General features: G+C 41.2%; 1 protein-coding gene across 1 annotated transcript in view; it reads right to left on the bottom strand.

Annotated features, from left to right (window-relative positions):
- The window catches only part of LOC132895142 (ceramide transfer protein), an 80,616-nt gene that overhangs the window by 13,276 nt on the left and 42,999 nt on the right, over positions 1-24,341 (bottom strand). The window contains exons 3-9 of the mRNA XM_060935388.1: positions 21,819-21,935; positions 12,365-12,472; positions 10,581-10,719; positions 5,347-5,430; positions 3,606-3,763; positions 1,911-2,003; positions 384-470 (exon numbers count right to left, since the gene is read on the bottom strand). Of these exons, the coding sequence (XP_060791371.1) occupies positions 384-470; positions 1,911-2,003; positions 3,606-3,763; positions 5,347-5,430; positions 10,581-10,719; positions 12,365-12,472; positions 21,819-21,935 (786 nt within the window). The remainder of the gene's footprint in view (positions 1-383; positions 471-1,910; positions 2,004-3,605; positions 3,764-5,346; positions 5,431-10,580; positions 10,720-12,364; positions 12,473-21,818; positions 21,936-24,341) is intronic.

Here is a 24,341-nt window from a genome sequence, read left to right on the forward strand (position 1 = left end):
CACTTCAAAGAATCCGACTACTCTAAAAGCACGGGTTGTAACGAGCTACATTAGCTGCGAGCTTCACAAGTACAGCTAATGGGGTGTGTCTGTGCAAACGAAAGAATGGTCCACATAAGAGAAATACAGCTTCGTCTGCAAGAAATAAAACTTTACATTTATAGCTGTACTAACTTGTTTTGTGGACGTTTCACAACATTAAATGCAACTATAAATTGATTAAAAAAAAAAAAAACACAATGCGACTTTCGTTAATCTTTGGGAAACTGCTGTGGTGGAAGTGGAATAAAAACCTGAGACATGCTGTTTTTGGAAAATTGTGGGGCGGTCAGTCCTGAATTAAACATAACGATGGGATGTGATTAGTGAAAAGTTTTGCAAACCTGTTCCTCTATTTTGTCTTGTCTGTCCAGCGCGGCTTCCACAGCATCGAAGAACTCATCCTCGTTTATGAGACTGTTTGGGCCTTCCTGAGGTCAGAGAGAGAGAGAGAGAGAGAGAGAGAGAGAGAGAGAGAGAGAGAGAGAGAGAGAGAGTCCTGATTCACAGATGCTTTAAACATCGAGGGCTGGAGAGAAAAATGAGGAAATAAACTACACTGGCAATGTGATCATATCAGCGAGGAGTAAAATCGAATAAAGATCTCCAGAATTATCTACGAGGCATCTAGATTAAAGCTGAAATGAAAGGTATACAGTATTACTCTAATAAGTCTCAGCTTCTCCGTAATTTCACTGAACTCTTGTGTGTTTAGGAGAAATATTTAAAAGCTAAGAAGCATAAATTCAATCCCGATTAAATATGGTATTTGGTAAGAGGGTGGAATATCTCCAGGGAGAAAGCACAATGAACAGCACAAGATGACCACCGTTGAAGATCATCTGATCAGTTCGAACATTTTGGTTCAACCTGGTTTGAGAGCAGATAAAAATCCAAGGCATGGTACCTTAACCCCCCCCTTCATTTAAAGACAGTATGCAAGACAGTAGAGACATGACCTGAGCAAAACCTCATCCTCATCATTAAAAATGTCTAGAAACATCCTCAGTTGGTAAATTCAAGAATTGTGAATTTTATTCTCGAGGCTGTAAGTTCAGAAAAAGTTGACTCGATCGTGTGTAATATTTCAGCAAAGCATCCGAAGATGATGTCAGAGAGTCAAATACTGTAGGCAAATAAAGGTCTCCAAGATAACATTTGATTTGAGGTAGTAAACATTTCTTCACTTTTTTTTTTGTTGTTGTTTAAATTTTAGATTCAGGGATACATTTAGGTCACATGACCACCATTCAGCGCTTGGGTGAAACCGAACTCACTCGATTTGAACATGTAGTGCACTAGAAGCTTCCAAATACTAAACAGAGCATACATGAACAAACTTCCCAGTGCCATCGATTTGGATCAAAAACAAGACAACGGACAAATTTTTCCTCGAACACAATAAGATTTCCATTGTGTGCGTTTTGAGTAAACGGGTTTTCTGTTCTTTCTTCTACTGAGGTGGTGGACAGAAGAGAATACACAAGTATTTTAAAAATAATCCCTTTAAGGCTTTGCATTTACTGATAAGAATGACGAATATGATTGCATCTGGTTAAAAAATAAATAAATCATAGATAAGGAATAATTATTAGTGGCTACTTATGATCATGCTTTCACTGAATAACGAGCTGAATGAATACACCAAAGATGAAATTCTGCCACATTTGTCATCTCATTTTGGTTAAATCGATTTTTACTTAAAGAAGGCATTAGGATTACAGTTCAAATGTTATAAAAACACTTGGCAGTGCAATATACTCATGTTAAAAGGGAACCTTCCTGATATCCATGTAGTGAATAAATAAAAAGGTTATTCAGCACTGTCTTATTTATTTATTTATTTAAAACAAAGAGGGCAGCACACCCACCTCATAGTCCGGGCCTCCGAAATGAGATTTCTTCTTCAGCTCGGACAATGCCGTTTTATAGGCCTCCTCCACTCTCCTCCTTTTCTCCGTCTCCTACAGACAGATGGACAGACAGACAGGGAGAGCGATTGAGAACGAGACACACAGAAACTGTCTGCAGGACAAGGAGAAGGTCCGAGAAAGACTGAAGAAGATACAGAAGAGCAAGAGTCAGTCACCGATTAGATTTTGCTACCTTACACTTTCTTATCTCATGAACTATGGGACTGCTTCAGGGTTACCGCCTCAGTCCGATCAGAGTGGGCTCGTGAATCAGATACCAAACCCATTCAGAAGTATCTATATCAGTATTCTACACGTTTACTGAATTATACAACAATTATTAATCCAAGCTGCTACATAATCCATAAATGTCTGCTCTTAACCTGGTACATGACTGGGCTTGTATACATGTTCAAGCGCTAATCACCAAAGCAAATTCCTTGTACTTGTGTGAGAACGCACTTGGCAGTAACCCTGATTCTGAAAATCGATGACTGCTGAGTCTTTGGACACTCCACCGTGGCTCATACTCACACCTACACATCCATCAGAATCACTGCCGATTTTATTTAAACACAGAACTGTGATGTATTACAGCGTTCAGGATGTAACCAAATACTCATTTTATTTTGAACGAATGAATAAAGTGTTAAATACAAGTCACTATTTCAGGGACAGTCACATGAGCAAGAGCTTCGGACATTCGTTCACTTTAAGACAAGCGAGCGGTCAGATATGAAGCTTGCCAGACAAAGAAAGACGACACCTTACTAACATGCGTTCAGAGTTTATTCATTCATCCTTAGTAACCGCCTGATCTACAACTTTGAGCAAGACCCAAAACCCTCAATTGCTCATTTGTGCCCTCAAATCGTAGGATTGTCTCAATCCACCAACATAAGTCATCGTAACTATCGGGGGCGAGGCACACGGCCGCCAAATGAGGAAACGTTTTAAATTAGGTGACTAAAATATGCACAAAATATGAACAAGCGACAACAAATTGGTAGAAAATACATTATGTGCAAAAGAATGTGGACGCCTGACCTCACATACTGGAGGTCATGGTCAAGTCAGGTGTGCACAAACCTTCAGCCATATACTGTAGGACTGAACAGGATTAAAAAGTTCCTCGCACATCACTAGTTCCCACTCTGGGTTTAAATCCACATACAGCACTAAAAACACACTGACAAAGCGTCACTGTGCAGCACTAAAGGAACGCGTTTTTAATATTTATAGAAAGAAAACACGATAGACCAGCTCCAGCAGCACACAAACAGCTCCTTATGAGCAGTTCTGGTAACTGCATGCAGTAACACGGCGACACATTGCCACCTACTCACCACCTAAACTCCTGTTGTCTTGTTGCAGTGGACACTCGCCTTATTGTTTTCGTAACAGGAAGCAGCGCTTTTTGCGTTCTCAAATTCTCAGGCGGATTATTCAGATCAGCAGTCTGGCTCTAAAACTCATTTTCTTTTTTAATTTGTGTATGCGTGAGTCACTGTGAACTGTCCGAAGACTCGGCTGTCAATCATTTATCGACTTGAAATAACAGGAGACGGGCTGTGATTCGACTCGTGTGTTAGTGCAGGTTTTAAAAAAACAACCAGGTATCCATTAGGTAATGCTTTCTCTGTATAGACACACCTTATCCAGTCTCCTCTGCCAGCTGTCCTCTCTTTTCACCATCAGGTCGATGCAGTGCGAGAGCGTGGCCAGGATTCCTGCTGTAGTGGCTTTAAACGTGATGGCCTCGCCCTTAAAATCAATCCCATTGAGGCCCTTAGTGCTCAGAGACTGGAACACTACAGGAGACAAAACATATCGATAATGAGTGCTGCGTTCATTAAACGGATATGAACAATTCAGGAAAAAAAAAGCTTTTAATTAAAAGGAGACAAATTAAAGGGGTGGTTTGTTTGTCATTTCTAGAAACTAGTGCTGTCAAAAATGTCGCGTTATTAACGCGTTAACTTGACTCAATTTTAACGGCGATAATTTTTTTATCGCGAGATTAACGCTCTGTGACATGATGTAGGTTTTTCATAAGCTTTTGAAACTGCCAGGAACTTGGAACAGAGACTTTGCTTAGAAAAACGATAGCAGCTAGACTGTAATGCCACGCCCCGCACAGCCAGAGTCCTCTGCCCCCCCCAAAAGAACCAGCGCGGGCAGGGCGCGCTAGTAGAGATGGGATTTATGGCTCTTTGATGGGATCCGCATCTTTGTGATCCGTTCTTTGAGAAGAGCCGTTCAAAAGACTGGCTCATTTGGCTCTTTTTAAATATTTATTCAGTTTTAAGAAGACAGCGTCTAAAGAAGCCAGATCCCTCTGAACTGTAAACTCAATGCTATCCCAGAAATCCTTCCTGTAATATGCAAATTTGGCCGCCTCTGATTGGACAGCGCGACGCATCAACAGGCAGAAAGTGTAAAAGTACAAAATGTGTTAAGTGAGCTGAAACAGTAAAGATCAGATTCAATGCAATATTTATCAACGAACAACTTAAAGTTAATATAATAGTGTACTTTATATTATAATCAAGCATGTCAAGCCTACCGTCACTGTGTAACCTGTCTCTCTGATTAAAGTTGTAGACTAACTCAAACAGTAGATCATTTCACTCATGGTTCTCTTGCTAGCCCCGCGCCGGTGCTCGGCTTAGGTTTTACTTTGCAGTGGCTGTGTCAAGACATGTTATGCTTTGCAATAAAAAAAAAAAAAAAAAAAAAAAAAAAACATTGGTATAAAGCAAGCCCATTCACTTTTTTATGCTGATAAGAGAATTACAATGGTCTTTCATGTGACAAAAATGTGCGATTAAATTGCGATTAATCGCGAGTTAACTATGACTGTCGCGACATTAATCGCGATTAAATATTTTAATCGCTTGACAGCACTACTAGAAACCTTTGCCTCGGAGGCAAAATCGAATTTCAAACTATCCCTTTCTGATTAATCGACATCACTCACTTTGTTGAAAATACGCATGCCTGGTGAAGTGATGGTGGGCGGGGATAACTTCCGGGCCAGACAAAAATGAAACAAAAGACTACAATGAAGTAATCACTCAGATCCACTGCAAGGCAACAGCGCAAATCGTAATTTTTTTTTTTTTAATCTTTGAAGTTAGACCTATAAACAGGTCTAACAGGTTTATAGGTCTATAAACACTATTTAAAAAAAAAAAAAAACACAACTTTAAAGCTACTCACACACAACTGATCGATAGTTTCAAACACAGAATTTTAAGACCAGATCAAGGACGTTCTTTCACCTCAACACGCGTAACAAGCAAGTGATTCAGAAGTTAATTCTTTTCCAACAAGAAAACTCATGAGCTTCAAACCAGCTACAGGATTCTGCCTAGGTATTACCGAAACTTACGCTTTTCTCTGCTGCCGTTGTGGTTGTGCAGGAATTCGCCATCAGTGCGAGTGGTAGGGAAATCGTCTTCATCATCCTCCACAACTGGACACAAGGAGAGGGAGAAAAAAAAAAAAAAAAAAAAACCACACACTGTTAGTATGAACTCCGAGACCCCAGGAGAAGTGGAAGGCACTGCCTAGAGCTGCCAGCACATCAGACTGCACAGTGAGACAGCAAGTGTAGAAACCCAACGTACCACACAGCACGACAATGGACCTGCTCATTCTTCAGAGAGAGAGAGAGAGAGAAAATGGGAGGAGAGGCAAGATCGAAAGAAAACAAAGAGAGAAAGAAAGACAGTGAGAGATGATGAGGGGGAGGACTGAATGGAGAAAAGAAGTAGCTGATTGTGTGTGGAGAGAGAGAGAGGTGCAGAAGTGAAAAGTGAGGGAGAGATACACAGCAAAAGATGGCACAGTATGGGGGGGGAGAAAGAAAAAAAAAAGGCCAAAAGAGGAGAGCAGGAAGTGAGTGAGATAAGGTGGACCTTGCAACGCGACATAAGACGTTCTTCAGGTTTACTGGAATCAGATCCAGCTCCATGTCCTTATAACCATTCAACACCAACAATCTTTATTATTCCCCTTATTAGCACCATTTGCATTTTTTTTAATTGATTTTTTCAGAAGTTTTAATAAAATCAGACTGGGGGCACTGGGAACCTGAAATAACCTTAGGATGGCAAAAAATGCCAGGATCTCAGCTTTAAGGAAAGTGTTTGTCAAGGTCAGATATTTACACGATTCCCACATAATTGATTCCCACTTTCTCTCCGTGCTTCCACGGAAGGTGGTCGCATTTTCTCTGCTCTCCCTCCTTTTTTTTTTCCCTGCTTGTGCTTCTTTGTCTCGTCTGCTGTACTTTTTGAAGAGACTCTCCCTGCATTACTTTCTAAACTTAAAAAAAAAAAAAAAAAAAAAGCATGGAATTGATAAACTGGTCTCCTAACGAAATTGACACAGTTTTCTAGACAAGAAGTCTGGGTTCGGGGGAACCCGCCTGTCCTGCTGGAACATTCGCGGCTGGTTACACGACGGACGCATGGGAGCGGTGGAGGGTCGTGTGCCTGGCGATTCTTTCTGTGGAGGACACTGAAGATATCTACCTATTCAGAACCATGATTATAGGACTTTTGCTGATTGGATTAGGCATTGCCCTGGTCTCATCTCATCATCTCTAGCCGCTTTATCCTGTTCTACAGGGTCGCAGGCAAGCTGGAGCCTATCCCAGCTGACTACGGGCAAAAGGCGGGGTACACCCTGGACAAGTCGCCAGGTCATCACAGGCATTGCCCTGGTATATCAAGGAAATCAGACAACGGTGACAGCTGTTCAAAGCTCCACAAAGCTGCCCGATTTGATTGAAGCAGTGGGCAAAGCTGTCGGCACTCAGACTGTGGCTATTCAGAACTTGAACCGCAATATGGTTATCATCTTGGAGAAGCTTTCGGCTTTGCAAGGAATAAGTATTTCGGAGACCAATTTGAACAGAATGGACGGAATGGACAGATATGCACTACTTCACCACTACTACCTCTGCCATCTCTCATTGATGCAATTATTATGCGCAATAATATAGGCCCTAAACTATTTTTATGCATACTTATATTTATATATAATATACAGTGGTGCTTGAAAGTTTGTGAACCCTTTAGAATTTTCTATATTTCTGAATAAATATGACTAAAACATCATCAGATTTTCACACAAGTCCTAAAAGTAGATAAAGAGAAGCCAGTTAAACAAATGAGACAAAAATATTATACTTGGTCATTTATCTACTGAGGAAAATAATCCAATATTACATATCTGTGAGTGGCAAAAGTATGTGAACCTTTAGGATTAGCAGTTAATTTGAAGGTGAAATTAGAGTCAGGTGTTTTCAATCAATTGGGATGGCAATCAGGTGTGAGTGGGCACCCTGTTTTATTTAAAGAACAGGGATCGATCAAAGTCTGATCTTCACAACACATGTTTGTGGAAATGTATCATGGCACGAACAAAGGAGGTTTCTGAGGGCCTCAGAAAACGCGTTGTTGATGCTCATCAGGCTGGAAAAGATTACAAAACCATCTGTAAAGAGTTTGGACTGCACTAATCCACAGTCAGACAGATTGTTTACAAATGGAGGAAATTCAAGACCATTGTTACCCTCCCCAGGACTGGTCGACCAACAACGATCACTCCAAGAGCAAGGCGTGTAATAGTCGGCGAGGTCACAAAGGACCCCAGGGTAACTTCTAAGCAACTGAAGGCCTCGCTCACATTGGCTAATGTTAATGTTTATGAGTCCACCATCAGGAGAACACTGAACAACAGTGGTCTGCATGGCAGAGTTGCAAGGAGAAAGCCACTGCTCTCCAAAAAGAACATTGCTGCTTGTCTGCAGTTTGCTAAAGATCATGTGGACAAGCCAGAAGGCTATTGGAAAAATGTTCTGTGGATGGATGAGACCAAAATAGAATTTTTGTTTAAATGAGAAGCATTATGTTTGCAGAAAAGAAACCACTGCATAAGAACCTTATCCTAGCTGTGAAACATGGTGGTGGTAGCATCATGGTTTGGGCCCGTTTTGCTGCATCTGGGCCAGGACGGCTTGCCATCATTGATGGAACAATGAATTCTGAATTATACCAGTGAATTCTAAAGGAAAATGTCAGGACATCTGTCCATGAACTGAATCTCAAGAGAAGGTGGGTCATGCAGCAAGACAACGACCCTAAGCACACAAGTCGTGCTACCAAAGAATGGTTAAAGAAGAATAAAGTTAATGTTTTGGAATGGCCAAGTCAAAGTCCTGACCTTAATCCAATCCAAATGTTGTGGAAGAACCTGAAGGAGCAGTTCATGTGAGAAAACCCACCAACATCCCAGAGTTGAAGCTGTTTTGTTCAGAGGAATGGGCTAAAATTCCTCCAGGCTGGTGTGCAGGACTGATCAGCAGTTACCGCAAACGTTTAGTTGCAGTTATTGCTGCACAAGGGGGTCACACCAGATACTGAAAGCAAAGGTTCACATACTTTTGCCACTCACAGATATGTAATATTGGGTCATTTTCCTCAATAAATAAATGACCAAGTATAATATTTTTGTCTCATTTGTTTAACTGGGTTCTCTTTATCTACTTTTCAGACTTGTGTGAAAATCTGATGATGTTTTAGGTCATATTTATGCAGAAATATAGAAAATTCTAAAGGGTTCACAAACTTTCAAGCACCACTGTATTATTTATGTATACGTGTGTGTATATATACTAAGTAACTTTAAAAACGCACAATGGAATTCAACACGATATCACTTTAGACCCATGCATATATTTGAAATTTATGATATTGTATGTAATGCACACACATCTTGGAACATCGATAAAGGACATTTATTGTCAAACTCAAGACAATAAAAAAATTCAAAGTGACAGTTGGTCCATGTTCACAAAATTACAGGTTCAGTATTGTGTATGACCTCCGTTTGCTTGCAACAAGGTGTTCACTCTTCGTGGCATAGACCTTATCAGACCATTGATCTGCCTCTGTGGGATCGCCTGCCATGCTTCCTGAAGTGCTCTTTTATCAATGTGCGTTTTTAAAGTTACTTAGTGTATATACACAGAGTCTACCTGTAAATGTGCAATTTTTCTGAGCCTCTCAATAAGGCAATTTTTCTATACTTTTTCATGGTAGATAATGCAAATAGCCCTCTGTATTTAATCCTTTGTTTATCTAATTTTTATTTCAGTTTTATTTGTTATCTGTTTGACATTTTCTTGCTACTGTAACACGTGAATTTCCCCGATGTGGGATGAATAAAGTGAATCTAATCTAATCTAATCTAATATGGATGAGCGGTGTGGACGTGCAAAGACTGTGTCTGGAAAGACCAAACAATTCCTATCTTATCGACATTCGGCTCCCTGAGACAGCACCGGCCTCGGTTAAGGCCGTTGCTGAGACAACATTTCCCCCTGAAGGTCACTGCTGGGAGATGCTCTTGCATTCCTCGTCCAACTTTCCGCGATCGCCGTTTTCATCCCCAGTGTGACGAGCGGGTGCGTGACCAGCGCCCTCATGGCTGCAGGAGCGGACGGCTGCTTGCTTGCGCTGGGTTACCTCTACCTCCTCCCCTCCCCCCCACCCACCCCTGATTGCCCCCTCCCTTCCCCCCTCTCAAGTCCCGTGTTTTAAAGTGTACTTGTGTTATTGTGTGCGGAGTTTTTTTAAATGTTCCCACACTACTCCTGACAGGAGCATAGTGGGGGGGGGGGGGGGGGGGGGTGTTCTTTTTTTTTCCCTCATCTCTCCTCATGTTACTACTGTGTTTCTTTTATCCCTGTCTTCCTGTTCTGTTCCCCTCTGTAAGGACAGGTTGATGGTCAATTTCACTGGTACAGTGATAAAGGGTCCATTCCATAAAATAAAAAAAAAAGGACACGTGTTCAAATAAGCCTTGCAAAACAGTGGTATTATCTGAATGTGCCTTCATATAAAATAACTAATAGCTGTTTAAAACAAACAAAAATAAGTTTGTTTGTACGTGCAAACTCTGCAACTAAATCAACAACCGGCGGCGTGGTGCAGCTTTACACACATGCGGCGTCGCTGTTCCCTCTGTAAATTTACTTATTTTTGGTTATATTCCTCTTACATCACAGCAGGTTTTCCAATGATTAACTTCAGCCATTTAGAGTAACGTTTACTGCCATGGACCATCTCTGAAACGAGTTACTTCCTGTTCTCACTTACATTACAGCAGCTATAAACAGTTGCTCCGTCACCAGGTTGGCTTGAACTTAAGACGACGGAAACAAAACGTCGCTTGCTACCGCGAAACCGTTACAGCTTTAACAGGAACCCTGCCGATACTGGAGACGACTTCCAACAACGTTAAATAAGCATCACAGATAAAATGTTGCCATGTCAGTCGCACACTTTATATTAAGCATTCGGTGTACAAATCCGTCTGAGGGAGCTGTTGCTATAGAAACGCTAACGTATCACAATGAGCGTATTAAATAGAAACCTGTCATTTACTCTGAAGCCGGAAAACGAATCAACACCTTCCTGACCAATCAGAAGCTTCCATAAATAAGAACACTCTTCCTGTACTTTAGTAATAAAAACAAAGTGGTGCACTATTAATGATGATTAACAAGCAGGTGGTGGTGTGTATGACACGGTCGCAGTGTGCGTCACTCACTCTTATCCCTCTGCAGCTCGTCTTTGGACACGGCGTCTGAGCAGGCATCGAAATATTTCTGTAGCGTGTCCACCTGCCTGCACAGGATGTCTCTGAACGTCTCCATCTCAGCTAGCTTCTCTCGCAGACTGTGGCCCTTCTGCAAAACACACACTTGCAGTGAGTGAGAAAGGATTTACTGTAGGGTTATGAAGATTGGACCAGCAATGAGTCAATAGAATAACGATTTTGTGATCAATTACGTCGCGGTGATCTCTCGGGCATCTTTATACACAACTTCGGATTGGAAGCGGCTGATTTAGTATTACAAATTTTGCATTTCAAAATTTTTTTCCCCTTGTAGATATTTAAAGGTCCCATGGCATGGTGGTTTGTTGATGCTTTAAACGGGCTCGTGGAGGTCTCAGGATGTTATATCCGCAGCCTTTCTCAAAATGAACCCTCGGCACGTAGATATAGCCTCCTGGGAGAAAGCCCCATTTCAGCGCTTTTCCCAGTGCGTCGTTCTGCTAATGAGAAGCAGGAGGCGGGGAAGGGTAGAGGGTGGAGGCGGGTCTTATCATTAATATTCATGACATGTAAACGTGTTACCTCTGATTGGCTAACAGCACTGTGACGCTACCTCCAGTGGGTCAGAACAAGCGGATGTGGGTGTCTTACTATGGCGAGAGAGAAGGAACAAACCGCGAAGGGAAAAATACCGCGCGCTGACGTCATTAAGGTGCGACGCGAGGAAATAAAATAAATTCAACAAATGTTTGGGTTTTTACTGAACAAACAAACAAATAAAATGAACGAGTGACTTAAAAAAAAAAAAATGTGGGTGTCTTTGTAAAAACTGTTTTGATTGGCTATTATAACAGAGCATGCTGCATGCTTTTTGGTTTTGTAGCGCAGAGTACCTGGCTAACTGCAGGAAGCGGTTAGCTGCACAGCTAATGTAGCCATTGCAAGGCTAACGTGGCACCGATTTTAAAACACGGCAAAACGACTTAACAGTTATACACTTACTTGTTTGGTGTTTGTTGCTGATGCGGCAGGGATGCTTGGTACGGACCCAGGCTTCAGTGACAGTTGATTTGCAAAACCTGCCCTGTACTGTCCCAAGTTGTGGAAACATTCATCAGGAAAATGCTTCCGACAAACATACACCGTCTTAGGTAGACTCGACGGCGTATTATTGGAGTAAATAAAATTAAGCCACTGCGTCTTCAGGGGCTCTCCCGTCGGCAGTAAAAAGAGACTCCTTTCTGTGTTGTCACATCCATGTACAGCGCAATTTCCATGTTTGGTGGCAACTTTTGAGCTGGGCGGGGCAATCCATACAGTGGGTGGGAATTCAGAGGGGGGGCGTGGGGATCATCTCCCTTGCTGACGTAGGCAAGGGAAGAGTTTATCAACGTGCCGTTTTGACGCGCCATTCTCAAATGTTGGGCATAGTTTGGTTTACACATTATGAAATTTCTAGCCACTGGGGTGACTTAAGAAGGTCAGAGGAACTCATTTTAACGTTAAAAAAACCTCAGAAAGTGAAAATTTCATGCCATGGGACCTTTAATAAAAAAAATCATCATTCATTCATTCATTCTTTGCAGTTTCTATAAAGCAAACCTTTTATTGTGATGCGCATGATATTTTGGGTCACATCACCCAGCCTGAGCTTTGACCATACAAGAGCTCACTGTTTTTTGTCTTGGAAACCCTGACTATGTGAGCGAGAAACGTAGAAAGTGTGAGGGGGAACAAAAAGGTGGAAGCTGTGTGCGCGTGAGCTTTTTTCTCACCTTAAATGAGGAAGCAGAGGTGGCGGAGTAGCCGCTGGTTGCGGAGGTGAGAGAGAGCATGGAGCCATGTCTCCTCAAACTGGATTCAGAGCCGTAGCCAGACTCGGCCTGGGTGAGCGAGAGAGACAGAGATAGATCAAATACCAAAAACACAAACACCGCCTCTTTTTATTAAAGTTATATGACAGACAAAGGGGGGGGGGGGGGGGGGACCCCACACACCACATGCAGCTAGTCATGTTACAGAGAAGTAGTGCTGCACTTACTGAAGACTCCTTCCTGTAAATATGAAAAACAATCAACAACAATTTCTTTTCTTAAAATAACAACCCTGTATTATCATCAGGAGCATCATCCATACATGTTCCTCTACACGAGCTGCTTCTGCTCCAGAACAGAAAGCGCGCAAACGTCCATCAGAAAATCAAATGACACCTTCTGACCAATCAGATTCAAGAATCCTAGAGCAGCGCTACGACATAAGCACGGTCCTCACAATGACTCGAGTAACAAGGGATCAAAATGGCTGCCTTCTGTTTCGGATCGTTTACTACAGTTGTTGACATGGCAACCACATCTTGCAACACAAGAGACACGAAAACCATTTCACTACAAGTCTGTGGGTCTTGGATGAAGCCTCAGCTTGAGACTCGCATCATGAGTAAAGGTTTCAAAAAATAGTGTGCTAACACACATGCGCGCGCACACCGAGACGAGACGAGATACTGAGCAAGATGAGACAAGTCTGGCTTGCGGTCTCAGCTCTTACACAAACAATGAGCAGAATGAACTCATTTCTCTACAATCATCTGACGAAGGGAGAGAAATCAAGCAACGGGGGGTCTGAAATACTGCTCGCTGCTACCCTGCGTGTTTTCCCCCGCTCCGATTAGAAAAAGCAATATGCTTACATGATTATGGAGCAAAAGTTACCAAAAAATGTATACAATAATATATTACAACTATTTCCTTCAATTTTATACTCAAAGTGAGAGGATTCTTCGTCATACGACCCGAGTGTCAAATTAAATCAACAGCAAAATAAATGCATTTTTAAATAAACAAAACCAGTGGGTATTAACTTGTTTTTGACTTTATGATCACAAATATAATAAACTTACAATATTGTATATGCAAATTTGTTTTGCATATTTACAGTATTTTATCACTTGTGGCTCAGAATGCAATAAAACTCAGCTGCTAAACATCCGGAACAAATCTGTGTTCAGTCAGAGACAGACGCATCAGCACTGATAACGTCCAACGACGACGCCTGGTTCTGAGCTCATCATCCTCCAGGCTTGCAGACTGTAGAACTGCTGCTTTACCACTAGAGGGCAGTGAAGTTCAGTACAAACATCTCCAGAGTTAACCGTTCAAAGACCGTCCTCCTGATCCCACACCAACACACAGAGTACAGGACACATCCGAGTAAAGCAAAACACTTTCTTTCTTCCTTCCTCTGTGTGTGTGGCCACTTGAAGGCTCCTCATGGTTTTGCTCTTCCATATGATCATGACTCCTCAATACCCCCACCACACACACACTCCAGAGTGAGAAATGGGAAGAGAGGGAGCCTCCCACACACACACTCTTCATGAACACTTCACAAACACAATAGGTGTCCCAGTTGGAGGAAATAGCAAAAAAGTGTGTGTTTGGGTGGGGGGGGTTTCCTCCTTGTATCAGCTGCCAGAAAAAGAGCCGAGTGTGTGCTGGGGTGCGGCCACATTACTGCACAGCACACTTAATTGTGCTTGTACACGTATCTGGTGTCGGTCCCTCTCTCGATGTCTTGCCGTCTTTTGTTCCTCCTTCTTGCAAAGTTTTCTGAGATACAGTTTTGTTTTCCTGCTTTCTTTCTACTAATGAGATTCTGATGTTTCGTTACTCACTCAGCTGACAGTCACATCTCATTTATTTCTGTACAGAGAGAGAACACCTTACATGTGCCTCCCATTAAAGCATTGGCGACAGACACCTTGACCCACGTGTGTTGTAGTTGCTATGTACACAGTGAGGACCAGAACACAGTGGTGCTTGAAAAGTTTGTGAACCCTTTAGAATTTTCTTCTATATTTCTGCATAAATATGACCTAAAACATCATCAGATTTTCACACAAGTCCTAAAAGTAGATAAAGAGAACCCAGTTAAACAAATGAGACAAAAATATTATACTTGGTCATTTATTTATTGAGGAAAATGATCCAGTATTACACATCTGTGAGTGGCAAAAGTATGTGAACCTCTAGGATTAGCAGTTAATTTGAAGGTGAAATTAGAGAGTCAGGTGTTTTCAATCAATGGGATGACAATCAGGTGTGAGTGGGCACCCTGTTTTATTTAAAGAACAGGGATCTATCAAAGTCTGATCTTCACAACACATGCTTGTGGAAGTGTATCATGGCACGAACAAAGGAGATTTCTGAGGAGCTCAGAAAAAGCGTTGTTGATGCTCATCAGGCTGGAAAAGGATACAAAACCATCTCTAAAGAGTTTGGACTCGACCAATCCACAGTCAGACAGATTGTGTACAAATGGAGGAAATTCAAGACCATTGTTACCCTCCGCAGGAGTGGTCGGCCAACAAAGATCACTCCAAGAGCAAGGCGTGTAATAGTCGGCGAGGTCACAAACGACCCCAGGGTAACTTCTAAGCAACTGAAGGCCTCGCTCACATTGGCTAAATGTTCATGAGTTCACCATCAGGAGAACACTGAACAACAATGGTGTGCATGGCAGGGTTGCAAGGAGAAAGCCACTGCTCTCCAAAAAGAACATTGCTGCTCGTCTTCAGTTTGCTAAAGATCACGTGGACAAGCCAGAAGGCTATTGGAAAAATGTTTTGTGGATGGATGAGACCAAAATAGAAATTTTTGGTTTAAATGAGAAGCATTATGTTTGGAGAAAGGAAAACACTGCATTCCAACATAAGAACCTTATCCCATCTGTGAAACATGGTGGTGGTAGTATCATGGTTTGGGCCTGTTTTGCTGCATCTGGGCCAGGACGGCTTGCCATCATTGATGGAGCAATGAATTCTGAATTATACCAGTGAATTCTAAAGGAAAAATGTCAGGACATCTGTCCATGAACTGAATCTCAAGAGAAGGTGGGTCATGCAGCAAGACAACGACCCTAAGCACACAAGTCGAAATGGAATCCAATCGAAATGTTGTGGAAGGATCTGAAGCGAGCAGTTCATGTGAGGAAACCCACCAACATCCCAGAGTTGAAGCTGTTCTGTACGGAGGAACGGGCTAAAATTCCTCCAAGCCGGTGTGCAGGACTGATCAACAGTTACCGCAAACGTTTAGTTGCAGTTATTGCTGCACAAGGGGGTCACACCAGATACTGAAAGCAAAGGTTCACATACTTTTGCCACTCACAGATATGCAATATTGGATCATTTTCCTCAAATAAATGACCAAGTATAATATTTTTGTCTCATTTGTTTAACTGGGTTCTCTTTATACACTTTTAGGACTTGTGTGAAAATCTGATGTTTTAGGTCATATTTATGCAGAAACATAGAAGAAAATTTTAAAGAGTTTACAAACTTTCAAGCACCAATGTATTTTTATAACCAACAGACGGGATATTTTTGGGAAGTGAAGACATTTTGTCTGATTCTCACTTCTTCAAAAGGGCAGTTTGAGGGTTAAAACTGAGTTTTAGGGTTCGGGTTAGAGTAAGGGGCGGGGTTAGGCATTCAGTTGTGATGGCTAAGGGGTGAGTGAATGCACTATTTATCAGTGAGAGTCCCCACAACGATAGCGCGTGCGCCCACACACACACACACACACACATCCTTACCAAGAAACTGAAAGGAATATCTAGGTTTCATTTGCAGGATGTGGTGTGCACGCATGTACGTGTGTCAATAGCAGTGTCACGATTGCTCTCTCTTGTGCTTCCTCACAGCCCATCACACTGAGACCCCACACACACACCCCTCTCTGTGTAAAGGTCACATCTTCATATTTCCACTGTTATGGCTCAAACAAAGCTGTCAATCAAGCAAGCTGATTCCAATATTAGGCCACACCCACTCGGACTCCATTCTGCCTGATCGGTGAATTCAGCTGGCCTTTGAGCAGCGTTTCATCAGCGTCATCACACTTTACACACCAAAAACCCCAGGAACATTTACATATCAAAAACAAATCTAAATCTCACTTTACTACACTTCATTTTATCGTCTTTGTTTTCATTTTCTTAAACAGACCTTCCAGAGGGTTTGAAGGCTTCATGACAATGCCAGAGATTTTTAAAAATTTAATAATACATAAAAGTCATGGACGCGATGCTCTAAAAGATGGCAGAATACACACATCAGCCATGTTCTGCAATTAACAGCAAGCGTAATCCAGCCTTAAAAGGATAGTTCAGGATTTTTGACATGAATCTGTATGGCATCCCCATCAATAGTGTCGTGCAAACACACTGACTTACCCCTGACAGCATCCTGTGAGTCCAGTTCTTGTCCAGTTTTGGTCCAGACGAAAGTAGTCCGGCAAGTTTGTTGGGGTCACGAAAGTAAAACGTTTTTCATCTCAAAACAGTATGTGTTCAAAAGAGTGATATATTTGCATCACAAAACCGTTGCCAAATAAAAAGTCAGACCTCGAAATCACCTGGCCCTATTTTCTCTCCCTTCTTATTACTGCGCGCTGCCGCCAGGTGACAGCCACGGCTGTTTCATTCATTGTTTACTAGTGATGGGAATTTCGGCTCTTTTTCGGGAGCCGGCTCTTTTGGCTCTTCTTACTATAAGGAGCCGGCTCTTTCGGCTCCCAAACGGCTCCTGAGATTTTATTTTTGATTTAAAGGAATACGCCACCCCCAGATGAAATTGAGTCAGTCCCTGCAGTTGGATAAGTGAGCCAAAGCGTTTTGTAGCCGACCCAGCCATTGTCCTGATCTATAAACGCCCAGGTTAGCTTAGCGTAGTCGCTGTAATCCGGCGTGTCCAGCTAGCATTGTCGTTGCAAAAGTGAATTAAATAACTCAAGATTTTTTATAATTATTTCTCATGACTTGTACAGTCACATCGAGTACACATCAATGCAAATTAACACGAAGGGATTTACTAGACCAATTTATATCTGGAACTATTTTCAGCCACAGCACAGGCAAAGCACCGCTGCAGGCGCAAAGACACCGCGCAGCGCCTGAAAACGGGTTTTCAGGCGCTGCGCGGTGTCTTTGCGCCTTCCTTTTCCTACCTATTCCTTTAATTGCTGCAATTAACTAGTTAATTCTGATTCTATTTCTCCTCTCTGTTATAATCTGTCCTGCTTTTGAAAAGATCCTCTCTGGGGGGACAGATGCTGCCACTATACACATCCTCCGTGCCATCACGTGTGTAAGCCGTGGATAGAGTGCAGCCTTAGTCTCCCACCAGCTTAGTGGGTCTGCGTTTCGCTGTCACCTGGCGGCAGCGCGCAGTGATGAGAAGGGAGAGAAAATAGTGCCAAGCGATTTCGAGGTCTGACTTTTTATTTGGCAACGGTTTTGTGATGCAAATATATCACTCTTTTGAACACATACTGTTTTGAGACGAAAAACGTTTTACTTTCGTGACCCCAACAAACTTGCCGGACTACTTTCGTCTGGACCAAAACTGGACTCACAGGATGCTGTCAGGGGCAAGTCAGTGTGTTTGCACGACACTATTGATGGGGATGCCATACAGATTCATGTCAAAAATCCCGAACTATCCCTTTAAATCCTCAACTAAACTGGACACATTTAGCCACAGCCACTCTACAAACTGGACCCTTATACAGCGTGGTAAAACAATGCACCAAATTACAAATTTGTACATTTCAGATTCAAATTTTTATTCCATGTATATAGCTACTTTTGTCTTTGCTAAATTCTTCTCTTAACTATTCAAGCACAAAATCACCAAAGCAAATTCCTTATATTTGAGAACGGGCTTGGCAATAAACTCGATTCTGAAAGAATAAATAAATAGATGGAAATAAATTTCATGGTGGTGGAAAAGTTTAAAAATTGTTTTGTATGATGGTTTGATTTGCAAAACTGATTTTGAAAATTCTCAATTTAAAAGTTTTTTTTTTTAGTCGGCTCAGTTCATCATATTGAAAGACTGACTTGATGAATTCATCAAAAATATTTTTCCCTGAAATACAAAAAAAATTAAATAATAAATATAATTTTAAAAAAAAGAAAAACGCAGGACAAACACTGCTGAAAACCAGTTTTTTCCTGTGTTTTTAAAATTTATTTATTTAGAATTAAAAAAAAAAAAAAGCCCACCCACTTATTCATTCATTCAGTTTTGGTTCCAGTCTCTCCTGCACATCATTTTATCACTACAACAAAATGATCTAGACACAGAAACAGTTCTGTATCAGAATCAGCTAACAGAACCATAGAAAAAAACAAACTCGTTTCATTTAGTTCTCATTCCTCGTCTCCAGCCTCCATGTGGATTTTCTGCAGTGATGTCTGAGGGTCTCGTGATGACGTTCAGCTCTTCCACCTCTTTGTGTAGGTATCCGAGACTGACAAAAGTTGAGGAAGACAGACAATCTTCCAGTGTTTGTAAGTCACACGCATCATCTAGACACTGACACGAGCTCCATGACGACGACGCTCTGTTCCCCTCGGCAACGCAAGCTCCATAGCAACACTCACATAATGACATCACTGGGGCAGCATCAGAAGGCAGATGGCCCAGACAGGAGTCGGAGGCCAGGCTCGGTGTAAACATGTCCTGAGCAACAAGAGGCTGAACTTCAACTGCACGTGAATATAGTGTTTCAGATAAACACATGCCCTCGATATAAAGTGTGATTTAAAGAGTAAAATCACACGTCGTGCCTTTAGAACACTTTCATCCATACCTAACTAACAGCACTTTGAGAAAGTCATCCAAGATACACAGTGCTTCATAAGAGTGTTATACATATCAATTCACCTGACATACGGGCTTCATTAATAAAACTCTGGACTGTATTAGGGCTCAGTAAGCATTTTGATACAAAAAGCATTCAATTCCTTTTGCCGATAGGAAGCAGATAATGTAATAAAGCATTAGCAAAAAACATCACCTGCTGTCTTACCTTTTTTAAAAAAAAAAAAAAAAAGAAGTCACAGCATCTTTCTTACAGTATCTACATCCATCACCTATTTCAGTATAGCTTCATAATAATAATTTTATATAGCACCTTGCACAGACCCAAGGTTGCCTTACAAGGAGATGGGAAAAAATTGCTAAACTAAACAGATGAGGAGGAGACAACGTATTCATAGAAAAGAAAAAAAAAAAAAAGTCTTTAAATCAGATTTGAAGCTTGGGAAAGAAGAGCAGTCACGGAGAGACTTAGGGAGAGAATTCCAGAGCTTGGGGGCCATGGCACTGAAGGACACGCCTCCCAAGGTGGAGGGCAAGTTATTTAAATAAATAAATAAAATAAACCACCACCACACCATACCAACCCCAACTATGTTCGAGTTTCCCCCCCCCTCAAAAGCAAACATGGGGAGAGAAAAATTTTTCTGAAAGGAGTTTTGAGAGATCTCAAAAGTAAAGGTTTTGCAGGAAGTTTTTGCAAGAACAATTTCAAAAGGTATGCCACCGGAAGTTATGAAACAGGCTCTAAATGGTTTAGTGATGTCACAGTTAAATTATTGTTTTGTAATAATAATTACAATTACTGTTGGGGGGGGGGGGGGGGGGGTGTAGGTGGGCACGTGTTGGGGACTGGGTGTCTGCATCCTCAGGTCACTCTCAGACTTCTTTCTTTTGGTGTAATTGCTGTTTGTTTTTTTTATTATTTGAATTGGAGAAAAGGTAACATGGAAAGTGGAGAGAAACCCGTGGCAATGTAGATTAGAAATGAACAGATTATGTATGTAGATTAGAAATGAATGTAGGTTATGAATTTTTATTGTACTTGATTCAAATATGTGAACTACTGTGTGTTTGGTTTGTAGTGTATGTATTGTGTATGTGTATTGTATGTATAATAATAATAATAATAATGTTAAATTTATATAGTGCCTTTCAAGAAACCCAAGGATGCTTTACAATTATAGACAAGGAAAAAAAAAAAAATTTAAAAATAATAAAAAAAAGTCCACCAAGTAGGGTCAGGATGTAATTCCAGTGGTGTAGCAGCCACAGTCCCACCAAAAGGCGCACAAAAATGAGTCCCACATCTCCAGCACCGCCGCCGTCAGCAACATCGCTCGAACACCACGCCATGGATCCACAAAGCGAGCAGAGAAGCTCCGCCATGCAGAGCGCTGGTGTGTCCCAAACCGCCTGCACAGCCGCCGCGACACCACCGAGCAACATCACTCAGAACATCACGACAAGCGTTAAAGCACAGAGCGCTGGACAACCACGATGTAAAATGAGCAACAAGCTCACTGCAGTCCATAGCTGGGAGCGCAGGCATCACCCACAGCGAACCAAGGCCTGGAGGGAACCAACGCCCAAAACTAGGTCCGGAGCTACACCACAACCGGCGGACAAAACTCTCAAACAAACATCAAACTGCACAAACACACAGAAAAATAAATAAATAAATAAAATGAAAATAGAAAAAGAAATAAAATTAAAAAAAAAATAAGCTCTGGTGAGAAGCGGCAGCCAGAACGCGCACGACGTACTCTCAACCAGAAACGAAAAAAAAAAAATGCTTTTTGTATGATTTGTTCTATGATGTGATGCAAGAAGATTGGACACCAGGAAGAATAGCCTTGTTTATAACAAGTGCTAATGGTGATTCCGAATAAAAATGAAATCGCACAAACAAGTTTACTTTTATGAGAGCTGGCAAAGCGTTTGAAAGATTTCACAAAAAAGTCCACCCCCGCCAAACCATGTTCCTTCTGGCGCTCTGTAGTTTTCCTATCTCTGGTTTTTGAACAAGAATCGGGCATGCTGAAGAGCACCGCGTCCACCCGACAGGACAGCTACATTTCAGTTTAAAAGCAAAAAAAAAAAAGGAGAGACACCCCAGACATGCAATCTTCTTGTAAACCCAGCCCTCAGGATACCAATTTCAGGATCAAAAAGCCAACACGTTTCCATTTCTCCTAAGAGAGACCAACAATACTTTCATGCCAAGTTGAAGCAGCATGTTTTTGATCCTGTCTCCCACTTGATTGCTGTGCAAAGATCGCAAGATGCAAAAACAAACAAAAATTTTCCCCCCAAAAAAAAAAAAAAGTGTGAGAATTTCTTGAGGCAATATTTCTCTTTGACAACCAATCAGACTCCTCGGTGTCAAACCACCTGCTAAAGTCACTGTGGTACAAAACAGAGGGGAGGTTTTCCCTGTACACTTCAACTTTTCTGTACAACAATAAGCAGTTTTCCTCTGGAACGAAAGCTTTTTGCGCTTCACTGCAGTGTGAACTTGAGCCCAGGGGTTTGGGGAAGTGTGGATGTAGTGACGTCGGACTCACCCTGTGCTGCTCGATGGACTCGATCCACTGGTGACGGTGATCCGGGTCCACAGCCCTCAGGTACCACACGCTGTCGTTAACACTGATATCCAGCCTGCACTCATCAAACTCATGGGGCTGTACAGAGAGAGAAAGAAAACGTAGAGCTTTAATTACGAATTAATCTGAATTGGAGCGTATGAGGCACTGATGGGGTCTTTAACTGTTGTGGAGGAAAAGGTGTGTATAAAAGAAGTGATGCTGTTTAAAATAAACCTGAATAAATATTTACAATTTTAAAAACTGGAAACAAAAATTCAAATTACTAAACTGGATTTTCTACACAACAGAATAACTTAAAAAAATAAATAAATAAAAGTAAGCAAAACACCATAAAAGAGTGGTTTGTCTGATTATTAATAATGATTGTATACAGGGCTTTCTGATGACTCTCCCATGCAGGAAACAATCAAATAAACAGAACACAGACACAAAAACGTTTATATATTTTAAAAAAAAAAAAAGAAAAACATATATATCAACTGACAACTTCACATCACCTACCATAACTGACCGATGACCGTATTGTAATTCGAACCAGCCACAGATGCACCGGACTCATTAAATCATTCTCTTACTTTTTCAAAAGCCAATAAAAACTTATTCAGACAAATATCTGATAAATAATGCTAGCTGTAAGCTTAGCAAGCCACGTAAAGTGTTCAATCTTGTTTGCGTTGTGATGCTGCTGAGAATCGTCTTGCCAGACTAACTGGCTAACGCTAACCAGCGCAGTGCGACCTGTACAGCTCATCAGCGTCTTTCTGCTCAAAAGACATGGGTTTTGCTCAAAGAGTGAAGAGTCCTGGCTAAAGGGGAAACGAGAACACAGCAGGTGGGCGTTACAGAAACCAGAGGAAATGAGAGACTTTAATACCCTTTAAAAGACAATGTGTGTGAAATATTTGCAGTCAACTGCTTTTATTTGACCTCATTCTATGAAACTATGACGCTGAAGTTGCTAACAAGTCATGAAAGCTAATTGCTAACAGTTTAGCATTGTGCAAACTACGTCTCTCTCTCTCCCTCCCTCTCTCACACACGTTTAGCTCAGTTATACTTTCTGTACACAAAACAAAAAAGCATAGAATCCAAGAAATTAACTATAAATTATTTAAAGCCAAATGAATAACTATTTACTGATTTATGATTCATTTTAAATATTTAATACAAACTAAAATAATGTAAAAATCTGAGCTACGATGCCCCGCTCTCCTCATTATGAAAACTTGTTTATATTACTGTGATTCATTTCATGGTTCATTTATTCATCATTTTTAGAACTCGGAATTACAGTCCGATTTTCTTCTTCATTTTCTACTTGGGTTTCTATTCGCTTTTTTTTTTTTTTGGTAAAGCACTCAATATTTTAACGTATGAATATCCACAAGTCGTTTATTAAGATTATAACCCTCATCATCCATACATTTCTACCTTTAAACCTTAAGCCACGCCCCCTACCCGAGTCTGATGTTTGTAGTTGGGAAAACGGTTAAATCCCATCACTGAATCCTTCTCCAGAGGATGATTTAATGAGACGACGTTAACGAGAAGAATCGGAACAATCAGCAGGCCTGAGGAGAAACGGCTCAGCCTTGCTGATTCCATCAGTGGGAGAACTGACTCAAAGCAGAGCTGGAGATGTGAATTAATTTTTTATTATTTTTATATCGTGGCCGGGGTTTATTTTCAGCCCAGATGTCACAGGAAGCTTTTGTGATGTGTGGGAACCGGCTGAACATGGCTGATTGTGGTGGTGAGGGTGGGAATGGAAAAATAAAGGAGGTGTAGGGTCATGGTGAGGGTGAGGGTGGGTGGGCAGCGGGAACATGATGAGCAAAAACACCAAATCAACACCATGGACCAGGTTTAGGCCGAGATACAAACACCATCACCACCTCGGCAGAGTAAACGCGCTACATGTTTAACCCTAAACTGAAGATCTGGACAACTCTGGTTTGATTTGAGTATTTGAATGTGAATTGTGTGCATATTTAAATTTTTATCCATGGTTTTTAACCAGGATGTGTCTTTAAAAACATTATTTGGAAGAACAGGTAACAATTTTGGGATTGGAGGGGAAGTCAAAAACACCCCAACCCAGAATCCTAAATAAGGCTGCAGCTAACGATTATTTTGTTTCATCGATTAACATTGAATTTTTCTCTTTTGAGTAATCTATGGATTATTTTCCTGATTAGTCAATTAATTTCCAAGTTAACCAAAGGATTAACAATTATTCACAGAAGGCTGAGTCTGAGGTGGATCATTGTTCTAGTATACTGTAAATACACAGGTGATTATTAAAAAAAAAAAAAATCCTATTCAAAGAAATTTCAAAAACTAGAAAAGCTTCATGTAAAATGTAATAACTTTGCGGCGCAGACTCGTCACTTATCTACACCAAGTCACATAAAATACTTTGTTTTGGAAATCGATAAAATAATCAAATTCCACCTTCCTTTTGAATAGTTTTAGACCAAA

This window comes from Neoarius graeffei, chromosome 12 (assembly GCF_027579695.1).
Source record: "Neoarius graeffei isolate fNeoGra1 chromosome 12, fNeoGra1.pri, whole genome shotgun sequence".
Lineage (NCBI taxonomy): Eukaryota > Metazoa > Chordata > Actinopteri > Siluriformes > Ariidae > Neoarius > Neoarius graeffei.